At 49.2% G+C, this 16,913-nt stretch overlaps 2 protein-coding genes across 5 annotated transcripts in view; one reads left to right on the plus strand and one right to left on the minus strand.

The window, feature by feature from the left end:
* Positions 1–804, minus strand: part of STRN3 (striatin 3) — a 131,837-nt gene extending 131,033 nt beyond the window's left edge. The window contains exon 1 of one of the 2 annotated variants that reach the window (XM_063947458.1): positions 300–804. In XM_063947458.1, the coding sequence (XP_063803528.1) occupies positions 300–524 (225 nt within the window). In that variant the 5' untranslated portion in view covers positions 525–804. The remainder of the gene's footprint in view (positions 1–299) is intronic. The other variant, XM_063947459.1, reaches the window with a different exon arrangement.
* A 30-nt stretch (positions 805–834) lies between these two features.
* The window catches only part of AP4S1 (adaptor related protein complex 4 subunit sigma 1), a 32,049-nt gene continuing 15,970 nt past the window's right edge, over positions 835–16,913 (plus strand). For 2 of the 3 annotated variants that reach the window (XM_063947462.1, XM_063947460.1), the window contains exons 1-3: positions 927–1,012; positions 12,617–12,785; positions 12,882–12,968. In XM_063947462.1, the coding sequence (XP_063803532.1) occupies positions 12,648–12,785; positions 12,882–12,968 (225 nt within the window). In that variant the 5' untranslated portion in view covers positions 927–1,012; positions 12,617–12,647. The other variant, XM_063947461.1, reaches the window with a different exon arrangement.

Consider the following 16,913-nt stretch of genomic DNA (forward strand, 5'->3'; position numbering starts at 1 on the left):
TCCTGTCACACCTGTACCTAGCACCAATGCGCAGAGAGCAATGCACCCAAGGTCACCTACCTGACATGCAGGGAAAGCGAGGGCACAGGAGCTCGGTGTCAGGGACAGGAGACAGTCAGGATTACTGTGCCCAGTAGAGGTGGCTGAGCACTAGGTAAGGGCACACCTGGCACATGCCACCCTTGGTGTGTCTGACTAAGATGGCCTCCCCCAGAGTGTCCTGCCATGCAGATGATTACATAGCTGTATATACATTGGGGGACAGGACCCCCCGTCCTGGCCCAGGCCTGCCCTCTCACCTGCAGCTCGGCCCTCTCCACTTCCCAGTGCGCTCTCTCCATCTCGAAGCGAGCCCACTCGTGCTGGATGTAGTGCAGGATCCCCGGGATAGTGTACTGAGGCGGCCGGGCCGGGAGCTCACAGCCCTGCTCCAGGGGGACTCCCTGTGGCTGGGCCTGGCCGGGACCCCCGATCTGTGGCCTTGCTGATGCAGCCATCCCGCCGGCCGCCGGGAGATCCTCCATCTGGTGACTGGCCCGGGGGGGCTCCGGTGATCCGGGTGCCAGGGAGATGGGTTACGAGGGGAACCAGCTCCGGTCGGGAAGAGAGGATAGAGGGAGGGGGGGGGGGGGGCGGTGCGGCCTCGTTACCCGACCCCCGGGAAAGCAGCACCTATCTGTTCTATAACCTCCGCCCAGTCACATTACTGACGGCCGCCATCTTTCGACCCCCCGGGCCCGGTGAAGTCCACGGGGCACTCTGGGTAACCGGCCTCGTTCGCCGCCTCCCGCTTGACAGCTCACTGCGCATGCGCGGAACCCGTGAACGGACGTCACAAAGGCAACCTGAGTCACATGACTCCGCTCCTCCCCCTCCCGGACTGCCTCGTGACGCAGACACGTCTGGTGACGTCACTCGGTAAGCCGTTCCCCTTAGCTGGGAGTCTGTTCCGGCACCAAGACATAATTCATCACATCATCATCGGGCTCTATGCACGGGGGCTGTATGCACGGTAACGTGAAAATTCGCTCCGTGATACGTACATGCATGCATACTACACACACACACACACACACATATATATATATATATATATATATATTATACCTTGCATGCTCCTATACGTGGGCTACACACCTTGCATGCACCTATACGTAGGTTACACACCATGCATGCCCCTATACGTGGGCTACACACCATGCATGCACCTATAGGCTACACACCTTGCATGCCCCTATACGTGGGCTACACACCTTGCATGCCCCTATACGTGGGCTACACACCATGCATGCACCTATACATAGGCTACACACCTAGCATGCCCCTATACATGGGCTACACACCATGCATGCACCTATACATAGGCTACACACCTTGCATGCCCCTATACGTTGGCTACACACCATGCATGCACCTATACATAGGCTACACACCTTGCATGCCCCTATACGTTGGCTACACACCATGCATGCCCCTATACGTGGGCTACACACCATGCATGCACCTATACGTGGGCTACACACGTTGCATGCCCCTATACGTGGGCTACACACGTTGCATGCCCTTATACGTGGGCTACACACGTTGCATGCCCCTATACGTAGGTTACACGCCTTGCATGCCCCTATACGTAGGTTACACACCTTGCATGCCCCTATACGTAGGTTACACACCTTGCATGCCCCTATACGTAGGTTACACACCTTGCATGCCCCTATACGTAGGTTACACACCTTGCATGCCCCTATACGTAGGTTACACACCTTGCATGCCCCTATACGTAGGTTACACACCTTGCATGCCCCTATACGTAGGTTACACACCTTGCATGCACCTATACGTAGGTTACACACCATGCATGCACCTATACGTAGGTTACACACCTTGCATGCACCTATACGTAGGTTACACACCTTGCATGCACCTATACGTAGGTTACACACCATGCATGCCCCTATACGTGGGCTACACACCATGCATGCACCTATAGGCTACACACCTTGCATGCCCCTATACGTGGGCTACACACCATGCATGCCCCTATACATAGGCTACACACCTAGCATGCCCCTATACATGGGCTACACACCATGCATGCACCTATACATAGGCTACACACCTTGCATGCCCCTATACGTTGGCTACACACCATGCATGCCCCTATACGTGGGCTACACACCATGCATGCACCTATACGTGGGCTACACACGTTGCATGCCCCTATACGTGGGCTACACACGTTGCATGCCCCTATACGTGGGCTACACACGTTGCATGCCCCTATACGTGGGCTACACACGTTGCATGCCCCTATACGTGGGCTACACACGTTGCATGCCCCTATACGTGGGCTACACGCCTTGCATGCCCCTATACGTAGGTTACACGCCTTGCATGCCCCTATACGTAGGTTACACGCCTTGCATGCCCCTATACGTAGGTTACACGCCTTGCATGCCCCTATACGTAGGTTACACACCTTGCATGCCCCTATACGTAGGTTACACACCTTGCATGCCCCTATACGTAGGTTACACACCTTGCATGCACCTATACGTAGGTTACACACCTTGCATGCCCCTATACGTAGGTTACACACCTTGCATGCACCTATACGTAGGTTACACACCATGCATGCACCTATACGTAGGTTACACACCTTGCATGCACCTATACGTAGGTTACACACCTTGCATGCACCTATACGTAGGTTACACACCATGCATGCACCTATACGTAGGCTACACACCTTGCATGCACCTATACGTAGGCTACACACCTTGCATGCACCTATACGTAGGCTACACACCTTGCATGCCCCTATACGTGGGCTACACACCTGGCATGCCCCTATACGTGGGCTACACACCTTGCATGCCCCTATACGTGGGCTACACACCTTGCATGCCCCTATACGTGGGCTACACACCTTGCATGCCCCTATACGTGGGCTACACACCTTGCATGCACCTATACGTGGGCTACACACCTTGCATGCACCTATACGTGGGCTACACACGTTGCATGCCCCTATAAGTGGGCTACACACCTTGCATGCCCCTATACGTGGGCTACACACCTTGCATGCCCCTATACGTGGGCTACACACCTTGCATGCCCCTATACGTGGGCTACACACCTTGCATGCCCCTATACGTGGGCTACACACCTTGCATGCACCTATACGTGGGCTACACACCTTGCATGCCCCTATACGTGGGCAACACACCTTGCATGCACTTATACGTAGGCACCCTCTAGATTGTGAGCTCCTTGGAGCAGGGCCCTCTTCCCTCCTGTTCTCACAGCCCCCAATTCTTACACTTCAATTACAGCTCTCTCCTATGAAGCGAATGTCTATGCCTGCATCTCCTTTCGCTCATTACTGTTCATCTCTTCCAGCGGCTACCTGCCCGGTTATGTCTAGAATCAAGTTGGAGAAAGGACCTCTGACGTCACCAGGGGGAGGAGCCATGCCCAAACAGGGTACCTTAAATGTGGGCTCGCTTCATTTGCCACACTTCGGGCACGGTGGCGAGCGAAAGGGAGTAATTGGTGGCGTGAATAGTGACAGAACTATTCCGCTGGCCTAGCTTCTCCACATGGTGACGTGGCTCCTCACCCAGACGTCAGGGTTGGTTCTAAATTGGAGTGGGAGAAGGGACCTTTTAACGTCACTAGGGGAGAAGACGCGTCACCAGGGGGAGGAGCTATGGCCGAACAGGGTACCCCTGAAAAGTACCCTCGCGGGCTCGCTTCGCTCACCACGCTTCGGGGCTCGGTGGCTCGCTCCGCTCGCCACCTGATTACTAAAGGTAATAGTTGGTGGCGTGGATAGTGGAGGAACTATCCAGCTGGCCTAGCTCCTCACCCTTGTGTCGTGGCTCCTCCCCCTGACGTAAAAGGTCCCTTAGGCCACTTGAATCTAGCATCAACCCTGACGTCAGCGGTCCTTTAGCCCACTTGATTCTAGCATCTACCCTACCTGCCCCTAGTAGTGTGCTGACTAATCCTTTGCTTCCTTTCATCTCAGCTGTAGTGTGTACTGAGATCTGTATTGCTACTTGTTACCTGTGCTTTGTTTTAGTTTCTCTGTCATGGTAATGTTAAGTTCTGTGTACTGTGTATTCTAATGTGTGCTGTATGTATGGTTCTGCCTTATACATAAAATTTAATAATAATACACACCTTACATGCATCTATACATAAGCTGCATGCATTTCATGCATTTGTGCATAGGCTACACGCATGCATACTGGTAATCTGTCATTGTTGGTCAGCAGAAGATGTGCTGTCTGCAATAGCTTGCAGATATGTAACTCTGTATCTATATTATGCGTGTCCTACTGAGCTCGAACATATATAAGGGAACAATCAAGATTTCCAAGGTGTCAGTATGTCTCTGACATGTCACCTGGCCAGGAGGTACAGAATATGTACTGTGTGTGTGGCAGGTTCATCAAAGTCAACCACCTGGACTGTCTAAAAATGTCCCAACATTGCAGATCTATTAAACCCAAAGTCCTGCCACTATTAAGATTTAATTAGGGAAGGCCAGCGATTAGCGGCAGCAATGCCACAATAGCAACATGTCTTGCGATAGCATGTAGCTATTGATGCATATTTGGTGTATAGGCACAGTCAACACCAGTGCAAAGGTGCTGCTGATGTCTCTTCCGGTGTGGAAAGCGCCATCAGATGTCTAGTAATGCACAGCTGGGTGATCATCGGAAAGATGCCTTCAATAGTGACAACAATCACAATCCTGGCATCGAATGAAAAAAACATTTCCATCGAGCAGGGAACCCTGATGGTTTCTAACACATACTCAGGCTGATATAGCATTGTTTTCAGACTGCTGATTGAAAACCATGGATTATGTTCTTTGTGACTATTAATTGTTCACCGTTATGCTACTGAATAGCGTACAATTCTGAATCAGACCCATAGTGCCCATGCTGACCCCTGTTTACCGCCAAAAGACTCTACAATGGGCGCATGAGTGTCATAACTGGACCAAGAAGCAATGGAAGAAGGTGGCATGGTCTGACAATTCACTTTTTCTTTTAGATTACGTGAATGGCCAGGTGTATTTTGCTTACGCAGCGTAGAGGTGGCACCAGAATGCACTATGAGAAGAAGGCAATGTGATACTCTGGATAATGTTCTGCTGGGAAACCTTGGGTTGTGCCATTCATGCAGATGTTACTTTGACACGTACCACCTGCCTAAACATTATTGCAGACCAAGTACACCCCTACATGGCAGTGGTACTCCCTGATGGCAGTGTCCTCTTTCAGCGGGATAATGCGCCCTGACACACTGAGAAAATTGTTCAGAAATGGTTTGAGGAACATGATGAGGGATTGAAGGTGTGCATCTGTGGGATATGCTGGAAAAACAAGTGCAAGCCATGGAGCACTTGCCTGCTGCTAACATCTTAGTGCTAGGTACCACAGGACACCTTAAGAACTCTTGTGGATTCCATGCTTCGACGGGTCAAAGCTGTATTGGCGGCACAAGTGGTGACCTAGTATTAGTAGATGGTTTTAATGTTATGGCTGATGGGTGTATGTCTTGTTTTGGGGAAGGAGAGAACACCTAGTTTGCCCTCCAAATCTTTATATCTGAGCCAATGTTTACGTTGTTTTGCATTACATGCATCTATATTATTACTGCATTGAGTTTGGTTATTTTGCAACATATTACTGTATGTGTCCATCATATGTGTCTGGTTTCAAGTGACGCAACTCACTGCTGCTCACACAGGCAGACCAGAACTTCACACACACATTATGTCACACCTGTTGGCCATACACACTTCTACACCTGTTGTACTATAATTCTGGCGACTCACAGAAAGCTGTACTGGAATCAGATCTATGTGCTAGACAATCTTGTCCACTATTGTTTCACTTTTAACCCCTTTTACTCCTGTACCAAAAAAACAGTTTCTTATCTGATTTATGAGTCGGTCGTATCTTTGCACATGGACGTAACCAGCTTCTGCATACAACACAGACGTAAATGTACTCATTTTTATGTATGTCCGTCTTATTCTGAGTCATATGAAACATGGCCGACTATTTTTGTGAAATCGGGCCTTTTGGGGCGGAAACTTCCCCGTCGACAATGCATTAGCAAGTAACCGCTCTGTCTTGTGAGAGTGTCAATTCTGAGCCATCCATATGGGGAAGGGTAGGTTGTTTCTGACATATCTCTTCACCTAGCATAGGTCAGGTGCAAGTGCACACACTAATGGTGACAGTTGTGGCTGCTGGTGTAAAATCCATGGGCGGCACAGGTTTCCACGTGCACATGCATCAACCACCACATTAGCCCTACGGATTCTCCCATTAGCATTAGGTAGCGCCGCCGAGAGGGTATGGGAGCGGGTAATAATTGCTCAGTCCTGATGGAGGGGCCCAGGTCTGTGCCACTCCTTGGCCCCCTTCCCCTCCTTACCAGGCAGCAGCAACAGGAGCTCTCTTCTTCTCAGCCCAGCACACAGTGATGCAGTGAGGACAGAAAGGCCTCTGCCTATGCGGGAAGGGGGTAAGCATTCACTATGATTGTGCACCCCCCTCGAATTGCCCCTGGCTGATAGTCTCAAGGCACCATGCCTGATAGTCATGTAGTGCTGCACAAATAATTTTCACCCATTTTTCCTAAAGGGGCGTGGTCACACCTCTCGGTTAGGCCACACCCCCAAAATTTCCCAAGGCGTGGCAGACCTCTTGACAGCACTGGGTAGTAAATCTTCAGTTGCCTACAACTACAGCCACTTTGCATGCAGCTCAGAATCCACCTCATGCTCTCCATTTACTCTCAACAAGAGAAGAGAGATCACAGGAATTAATCTGACTGCAGAATAATGCCGAAAGTCAAGGTTGCTGTGGTTTAAACACATTTACCCTGTTTTCACATTTCATTTTCATAAATCATACAATTAAGATTATTTTATTCAGGAATTCTTACCACTGAACAACACAAAATGCTCTGTAATGTTGATGAATTAAAACACAAATGATTAAATCCTTATAAAAAAAAAAAACAGACAACAATGACGTAATTATTTACCCCCATTGTTCTAAAGGTGGGTACATACTAGGCGAGGTGCTCTGTGAGCGACTTCGCCTAGTGTTTCCCCTCCCAGGTCGGTCAGCGGCAGGGCGTGCACACTGAGCGATATGACGACCATATCGCACAGTGACATCACGGAGCGGCTGGGCCGTGCAGGCAGCTCTTGGACGCGAGTCCTAATTGAGCTGCCTGCGCGGCCGACAGCGAGGGTCGTTAACGCTAATCAGCAACGGCATACACACTTCGACGTCACTCATTTTCTCGGAAAGTGTGTATGTACCGTATTACTTGGATTGAACCTTTGGCCAAAAGTCCTCATCAGACCATAGATTCTTCCTCCCATTGGCATGACAGTCTCCCACATACACTCTGGCAAGCTGTAGACAAGCTTCATGTTCACTTTCCTCAACAACGGTGTGGCTGGAGACCCCCCTGCCACGCGGACAATGGCGGCCGTGACACTGAAGGGGTTAGCCCTCAGCTGCCCGGCGCCATTCCATGGACAATAGGCGCTTGGCGCCACTTTTAAATTTACCTGGGCACTAGGCGCCATCTTTAAAACTGTAAAGGTGCTAGGCGCCGAGTGTTTAAAATTTTTACAGTGTATTTTTTGTGTGCGCCCCCCGGCGCGCCGAGCTGTGTGTTTGCGCCGGGGGTGAAGGCAGAGCCACTGCAGTTTGGAGATCAGCTCCTACTGCAGCGCTCAGTGTGTGCTGCCCGGCACCTCAGCACTACAGAGATGGCCAGCCGCAGCAGCCGGGACGAGCGTCCAGGGCTGCTCGGGTGCGCCACTCACGGGGGACCGGCCTAGCCGGCTCCCTAGCGGCGGAGGTGTGTGTAGGTAACTGGATGCTGGGGACCGGGAGCTATGCTCCAGAGGCACAGGGCCGCCGCGGCCGGGATGAGCGCCCCGAGCCAACAAATGAGTGCCGCACTGGGGGGACAGGGAGAGCCCGCTCCCTGGGCCCCAGTGACCGGCGGTGAACAGGCAGGCCTGAGGATGGGCCAAGCCAGCCCCCATACCTCCAGCACTGAGAGAGCCCTAGCAGCCAGGCTGCAGGGCCCAGGAAGCCCAGCGCTGACTGATGGGTACAATGAAAGCAAAACGGCAATGTATTTAAAAAAACAATGTGTGTGTGTGTATATGTGTATAAATATATATATATATATAAAACACGCACTTCCCCAGCGATGCAGAAAAAGAAGACAAGCCAGCACTCAACGTGTAGATGAAAGAAAAGCAGGATTTATTTCTTAACCAAACGGCATGGTGAAGTACAGCAAATACAGCAAACACAGCCCGACAGCTGTTTCAACCGACTGGTCTTCCTCAGGGGCTAAGGGTTAAGGAATAAATCCTGCTTTTCTTTCATCTACACGTGAGTGCTGGCTTGTCTACTTTTTCTGCATCGCTAGAGAAGTGAGTGTTTTATATATTTTTTTTTTAACTGAAGAGATTTTATTAAAGAAGGTTTTCAATACAGAGCATACACAACAGTTTGAAAACAAACAGCCAATATCATGGTGGTAGTACGTCTGTAAATCATGATACAGGGTAACAAGGTAACAATACTAGAAAGCATTAAAATCGGAGTGTTTTATATTTATTGCTGCCTTGCACCACCATTTTTTGCTTTATATACATAGGCTTTGAGTGCTGTCGTGATTTTATATATATATATACACACACACACACACACACACACACATATAGTATGATGAGGCACTGCCGTGCCTGGGTATGTGGAGCCTGTAAAAATGCACTTACTGGTTGTTGTATCCCAGGAGGGGGGAATCCATTGCTGTGCAGGCTGCTGGATTCCTCCAGTCCTTTTCCCCCAAAATGGAATGCCTTCCCCTCTAGCCTCTCACATGGAAGTACCACGGGGTAGAGAGAGGAGCAGCTCAGCTTCCCAACAAGCTGAGTGGTTTTCTGGAGCTCCATAGGGATCGCCTTTGGTGAGCAGGAAACCCTAACCGGGGATCTAGGCTGCCCATCTCTGGAGCCCGAATCCAGGCTGCAGATAGTGGGCTAGGTCCCGGGAAGATTCTTTGAAGTAAGTTTAGGTGGGAAAACTTCCCCCAGCCCAGACTGGATGTCACCGGGGCGGATTCCAATCCTCCAGGATGGGACGGTCAAAGGAGAGTGACCACTCCCCAATGTCCATAGAGGACAATGGTAGCTGTGCATGTGACCAAGGCATGAACAGCACATGGGTAAACAGTGATTAGTTGTAAACCACAGGGCGGACTTACCCCCTGTGGTACTGTGTGGATAATGGACATAAAAAGGAGACCTGCGAGCCTCAAAAGTGTATTATTTTCTCTGCTGTAAACATCTTCCTGTATTGCTGAGTCTTTTTGAAGACTGTATTCTGCAAATAAAACATCTTCTGCCTCAAGACGATCGCTTCATCTTGTGACCTGCAGGGCTAGGCGAAACCTAGCTCCGTTTTCCGGCTGTCCAGGGTACACCCAGCATCTCCAAGCTCCGCCTTCCACCTGCTACCGTGCTGTGCTTAGGCAAGCGACGATTGGGGATTCGTCAACACCACACAGGGGTGGTAAGACAGCGTGTCGACGCATACAGAGCAGAACCGTGGTTCCAGACGCCACGGCTACAAGGAGACTGGTGGTGGCAGCGTAGTACCCGCCCACTGCACAGTGGGTGGAGTCAGTAACAGGCGATTACTGATAGTAAGCGGGAATCCCCTAATTGGCCAGGTCCTGTGTGACCTAAATCTCCATTCTGTGACTGGAGACAGGACGCAAAGCGGTGAGGGCTCTCGTACGGAACTGTCTGGTCACAAATGGTGTTCTTTTTCTATCCTCCCATAAAGCGCCCAGACTCTTGAAAATCACATGGGTTTCCCCTATCTCTTCCAAGTTGTCATCCGACTTGACAGCATTGTGGGGATATTAAAAGGCTTTGAAATCTCCTTATATTCTTCCATTGTTTGGTGCTTATTTTGATAGTTTTTCTCAGATTTGCTTAGAAAGTTGTTTGATCTTCAGAATGAAGCTCTCGTTTGGAAATGCATTAACCAGTTGTGGGACCCCTTATAGATATCTGTTCTTTGCTACATCAAGGAAATAAATGTTCAGTACTTTGTGTATGTGTGCAGTGTGGGTCCTGCGTCATTGGACAAACTACAGCTGCAGACATCAAATGATTGACAGTCTGCAGTCATTTGGGGGGCAGCAATGGTCTCAGCTTCCCAAAATGCAGGTGTGTCACCGGAGGGGGAGTGTCGAGGCCAGGATCTACATCTTCCGATGGATATTTCCTGGCCTCTTGGTGGGAGCTGCGGTGGCCGCCTTGTGTTACTCTACTGGTCACGCAGCCTGCCTATGGTGTCGCAGGCGACTACTATTATCAGATGCCTCCTGCTGCATTACCATACTAGTGCATCGCTGCTGCTTAGAAACATAGAAACATAGAATTTGATGGCAGATAAGAACCACTTGGCCAATCAAGTCTGCCCCTTTTTTTGTTTTTTACCGTATTTTTATCTCAAACCTTATTTGATCCTTATTTCTTTGTAAGGATAGCCTTGTGTCTATCCCGTGTATGTTTTAAATTGCTCACTGTCTTATCCTCTACCACCTCTGATGGGAGGTTATTACACTTGTCCACTACCCTTTCTGTGAAGTAATTTTTCTTCAGTTTTCCCATGAACCTCCCCCCCTCCAGTCTCAGTGCATGTCCTTGTGTTCTAATACTTCTCTTGAATGTTTCCCTCCTGGATTTTGTTAAAACCCTTGATATATATGTGAAAGTTTCTATCATGACCCCCCTGTCCCTTCTCTGCTCCAAACTACACATATTGAGATTTTTTTAGTCTTTCTGGGTATGTTTCGTGATGTAGGCCATGCACCATTTTAGTTGCCCTTCTTTGTACAGTCTCTAATGTATTACTATCCTTCTGAAGATATGGCCTCCAGAACTGAACACAGTATTCTAGATGAGGATGTACCAACGACCTATACAGTGGCATTATTACACTGGCATTATCAGTGTCGAACTGGGTCATGAAGGGCCCTCCGGGGGAATGCAGTGATAGGGGCCCATACTTAGGGGTGTGGTCAGCCTACAAAGGGGGTGTGATCAACCCCCACAGAGGCTGGAAATACACAATAGACTTGTGCAGTGTAATGCAACATATCTACCATGTATAATACAAGTGCACAGTCTGGAACCTGATCCCTAGAGGTAGGAGTGGGCCCTCAGGCAGTGGGGCCCACCAGTGGTTTCCCCTGTACCCCTGGGGGCCAGTCCGACCCTGGGCATTATTACAGTGGCATTATTGCTTCCACTAAGCAGCAGCAATGCCTCCTCCACCCACATTTGAATCAGGCCCCATGTCTGTACGAATAGTCTCAATTAATTTGTGATGCCATTAGCGCTTCCTTAATGCTATCAGGTAACCAAATAGCTGTCTTAGATTAATTTGGTTCTGTTGTTCTTTAATATCCTGTATTTCTATGTGAAATGCGGTGATAAATGGGTGCAAAGACTAGCTTTAATGAAATAAATGCTTGATTGTCTCAGTATGTAAAAACTGCAGGATGATCATTACCGCACAATAAAAAAGGGATTTCATCACATTCAAATATGTCATGCGATAAGGAAATTTGGCCATATGCAGTGCTACATGAGTTACAGCTGCTATGGCTAAAGCCAGCCTAAAAATTTGTCTGCACAAGTCATTTGATTTCGGATCGGATAACTCGAGCACAGCACCTTTGTAAGTGGGTTATGGTGCCCCAGGGTACTGCGGCACACAGTTTGGGAAAAAGCTGCAATAGAGCTCGGAGCACTTGAATTTCACTGGCAGGAAAATTGATCAATTCGTTGAGAATTTAAGAATGGCAGGGGTTACAGACAACGTACCACTGCTCAGTGTAAGTTAAGACATTGGGAGTTTTAGCTGCCGTTTTATTTACCGATATTTGGGGGTTATTCAGGTTGGCTTGCAAACCAAAAAAGCAAGCAACTGGGCAAAGCCATGTTGTACTGCAGGTTGGGTAGATGTAAGGTGTGCGGAGAGAGTTAGATTTGAGTGGGGTGTGTTCAAACTGAAATCTAAATTGCAGTGTAAAAATAAAGCAGCCAGTATTTACCCTGCACAGAGACAATATAACCTACCCAAATCTAAATCTCTCTGCACATGTTACATCTGCCCTACCTGCAGTGCAACATGGGTTTGCCCAATTGTTTGCTTTTTTTTTGTTTGCCAACAAACCTGAATAACACCCAGAGTCCTTCTTTGATGTGCTACGACATATATAGCACTTTTCACATACCAGAGTGCCGACATCTGTAACTCAATAAGTAGAAAATAAATATATATATATATATATATATATATATATATATATATATAACACCATGGTTATAATGCTCAACACAAAGCCTCATTCTTTAATATTTAATGTTGTAGAAATGTTTTTGATCTGATGTGTTTCACAGTGGAATGCAGGAGTGGAAATACTATTTAAATAATATTTTCTATATTCTGTCCAAATTTAGGTTCCTGTAAGTCCTTCCCTCCGATAGCAAGATGATGAAATTCTTTCTAATTGTTAACAAGCAAGGCCAGACTCGACTGTCTCGATATTATGAGTGCATGGAGACGCAGAAGAGGACATTATTAGAATCTGAGGTCATTAAACTGTGTCTCTCTCGTTCCAAAGATCAGGTAAGCGCAAATACTACAGTACATAGAGGAAACTCATAATGATGATAGTGGGATTACGCACAGTCTCTCTGAGCAAACCCTTTGTGTTCCGCCTAGTGCTCCTTCATAGAATATAAAGACTTCAAGCTGGTGTATCGGCAATATGCAGCACTATTCATCGTGGTTGGAATAGATGAGTCTGAGGTAAGAGGGTTCTCTTATATCTTGGCTTGCGTCTTTCTTCTGACATTTCCTTACTCATCTGTCATAGCGCTGATTGTGTATTGGCTTAAGATCTCTTACATCAGTAGGCCAGAGCTCATAATAGAACTGTGGAAGTAAGAATTAATAGCATGAAGTTTTTAAGCAAGTGTTTGTATTGAACTTCAGGTGTAGTCTGCTTGGAAGGTCAATAAAATCACTTTCGTCTTTGTACGCTTAATTCAGTTTCTCTTACGTCCTAGAGGATGCTGGGGTCCACATTAGTACCATGGGTATAGACGGGTCCACTAGGAGCCTTTGGCACTTTAAGAGTTTGAGAGTGTGGGCTGGCTCCTCCCTCTATGCCCCTCCTACCAGACTCAGTTTAGAAAATGTGCCTGGAGGAGCCGGTCACAGCTAGGGGAGCTCTACAGAGTTTTCTTAGAAAAAGTTTTTTTTCTTTGTTTTGCAGAGTCTGTTATTTTACAGGGAGGCTGCTGGCAACAGCCTCCCTGCTTCGTGGGACTAAGGGTGGGAGTAGTGTCCGCCCTGCGGGGTCTGAGCCACTATCTCCGCTGACAGGACACTGAGCTCCTGAGGGGATCGAACGTTCCCCGCCACAGGGGATCGCTCACCCTAGCAGCATGCCGCCATCCCCTTACAGAGCCAGAAAATCTGTGGCGACTTAGTCACCGGCCCCCCTAGCAAGCGGGGGGCCAGTGTGAAGATGGCGGCAACAGGGTATGGAGCGCTCCGGGGCTCAACGGTGCATAGTGCAGCACTGTGAGTGGCGCCCTGAGCCAGCGCCTACACCCTACACTGACTTCCAACCCTGTCAGGGTCCCAGGATCGCTGCCAGCACAATTCCTCAGGCCAGTATAATCTCCAGAAGAGCGTGAAGACAGTGCCATGAAGGGGGCGGAGCTTCTCCTCAGAGCGGACCCAGCAGCTTTCAGCGCCATTTTCCTGCTTGCAGAAGCGCTGTCAGTGAGATCTGTTCCTCCAATTCAACTCCAGCTATCTCTTACCAGGGGGTTGTAGAAGGGGGGGGGAGGGGTGGGGGCTGTATAAAGACTGTGTAACTTATTAAGGTGCACAGTCAGCGCTGGTTGGGGGTCTCCCTATACCTTAAAAGCGCTGTGTGTGGTTTGGCTCCAATCTCTGTGTCTCTCTCCATTCTTGGGGGTGAAACTCTGTGTGTGTGTGTGTGTGTGTGTGTGTGTGTGTTGCTGCATTCACACCGCAAATGCCGGGTCCTACCCGGTAAGACAAACGTGTACTTACCGGGTGGGATCCGGCATTTGCGCTCCGTTGCAGGCTTCCCGACCCGGCAATATACCGGGTCGGTTGCCATGACAACGGAGGCCGCAGCAGCAGCAGGGGCGGGGGTGGAGGCGGCGTCGGGAGATGAGCTCATCTCCAGCGCCGCCTCTCCCTATCTTGTGAATGGGAACCGTGTCGCATCGACACGGCTCCCATTCACACCGCACCTGACCCGGTAATCAACCCGGGTAAAACCCTTCTTTTTTACCGGGTTGATTTACCGGGTCAGGCGACCCGCTAAATCGCCCAGTGTGCTTTCACATCGCACACTGACCCGGTTCGACACGGCAATATGCCGTGTCGGTACCGGGTTATTTGTGCGATGTGAAAGGGGTATGTGTGTGTGTGAAGTGTCTGTGGTCTCCATTAAGCTATGCCCAGGGACTCTGTGTCATATGCTTCAGAGGATATGTTCTCTCAGTATGATCCCATTCCATGTAATCAGGATTGCAATGTCTTAGCGCAAATACCAGCAAGGGAGCTGGAATGGTTATCCTCTATTAAAACTATGAAAGACCCCCTACTGTATGTTCCCACAAACGTGCTCTTGCCCAGATTATGCAAGATGACACGGATACCGATTCTGACACAGCAGACGGTGATGGGGATGTGCTGCGGGAGGCGGCATCTCTTGCAAAAGGGGGTGCAGTTGATGATAGAGGCTATCAGAGATGTGTTGAACATTGCTGATACAACACCTGAACAGGTTGAGGAGGCTTACATCACTGACAATAAGAAAGCCTCACTAACCTTCCCTGCGTCTAAAGAAGGAAATGCTATATTTGAAAAAGCATAGGAAAACCTGGAGAAAAAATCCAGATACCTAGGAGGGTTCTGGTTGCTTTCCCCTTCCCTGAGGATAGGGAAAAATGGAAAACCCCACCCATAGTTGACGCATCTCTATGCAGACTCTCAAAAAAGGTGGTTTTACCTGTTCCAGGATCTACCGCCTTAAAAGAGCCGGCTGATCGCAAATTCGACACTACGCTCAAATCCATATACACGGCTTCAGGGGCGATTCTACGTCCTACTATCGCCTGTGCATGGATTTCCAAAGCTATAGTAAAGTGGTCAGGCACATTACTTGAGGATTTGGATACAATGGATAAAAGTGATGTTGAATTGTTTTTACGTAACATTCAGGATTCTGCAGGATTTATGGTGGAATCCATGAAAGACCTGGGTTCCATAGCTGCAGGGATATCTTCCATGTCTGTCTCAGCTCGTAGGGGACTTTGGCTGCGCCAGTGGTCTGCCGACGCGGAATCCAGGAGAGGTGTGGAGACCCTACCCTACACAGGTCAGGCTCTCTTTGGGGAAGCGTTGGATGCGTGGATTTCCACGGCTACAGCGGGTAAGTCTCCTTTTCTTCCCTCAGCTGCACCTGCTACGAAGAAACCCTTTTCTTCAGCTGCATCTCAGTCCTTTCGGACTGCCAAAGCCCAGAAAGGCCAAGCCGTCTAACACCTTCTTTAGAGGAGGTCGGCCAAGATCAAAGAAACCTGCTGCGGCGGGTTCCCAGGAACAGAAACCTACTTCGGGTACGCAAAAGTCCTCGGCATGACGGTGGATCGTGCGGCCTGGAGGTTGGACCGGTGGGGGCGAGATTCAGGCATTTCAGTCACGTCTGGGTGTCGTCCGTCCTGGATATTGCAAGATATTGTGTCCCAGGGGTACAGGCTGGAATTTCAAGATCTTCCTCCTCACCGGTTCTTCAAATCAGGCTTGCCAGCTTTGCTGGCAGACAGGGCTATCCTACAGGAAGCCATCCAGAAGTTGGTGGAGGCACAGGTTATTGTACCGGTTCCTCCCCATATGCAAAACAAAGGTTACTATTCAAACATTTTCGTGGTACCGAAACCAGATGGTTCGGTCAGGCCCATTCTGAACTTAAAATCGCTAAACCCCTTCCTGAGGGAGTTCAAGTTCAAAATGGAGTCTCTAAGGGCGGTGATATCAGGTCTGGAGGAGGGGGAATTCCTGGTATCCCTGGATATCAAGGATGCGTACCTCCACATTCCGATTTGGCCGCCGCATCAAGCTTATTTCCGATTCGCACTGTTGGACTGACATTTTCAATTCCAGGCCCTGCCATTCGGCCTCTCCACAGCACCGAGGGTATTCACCAAGGTGATGGCGGAAATGATGGTTCTCCTCCGCAGACAGGGGGTGAACATAATTCCATATCTGGACGATCCGCTGATAAAGGCATCGTCCAAGGAGAAGCTGTTACAGTCCATAGTTCTCATGACCCATCTACTCAGGGAACACGGTTGGATCCTGAATCTTCCAAAATCACATTTGGAAGCAACTAGGAGGTTGTTCTTTCTGGGAATGATCCTTGACACGGCAGTGCAGAGGGTGTTTCTTCCAGAGGAAAAAGCGTTGGTGATACAAACAATGGTCCGGGATGTCCTGAAGCCAGCCCGGGTGTCAGTTCATCAATGCATTCGCCTTCTGTTGAAGATGGTGGCCTCTTACAAAGTTCTACAGTACGGGAGGTTTCATGCTTGGTCCTTCCAACTGGATCTCCTGGACAAGTGGTCGGGATCTCATCCTCTGGGCAGAAAAACCCACGTTGGCGCTGTCAGCAATCTTCATTCCGGGAGTAGGCAACTGGGAAGC

This window comes from Pseudophryne corroboree, chromosome 12 (assembly GCF_028390025.1).
Source record: "Pseudophryne corroboree isolate aPseCor3 chromosome 12, aPseCor3.hap2, whole genome shotgun sequence".
NCBI classification, from domain to species: Eukaryota; Metazoa; Chordata; class Amphibia; order Anura; family Myobatrachidae; genus Pseudophryne; species Pseudophryne corroboree.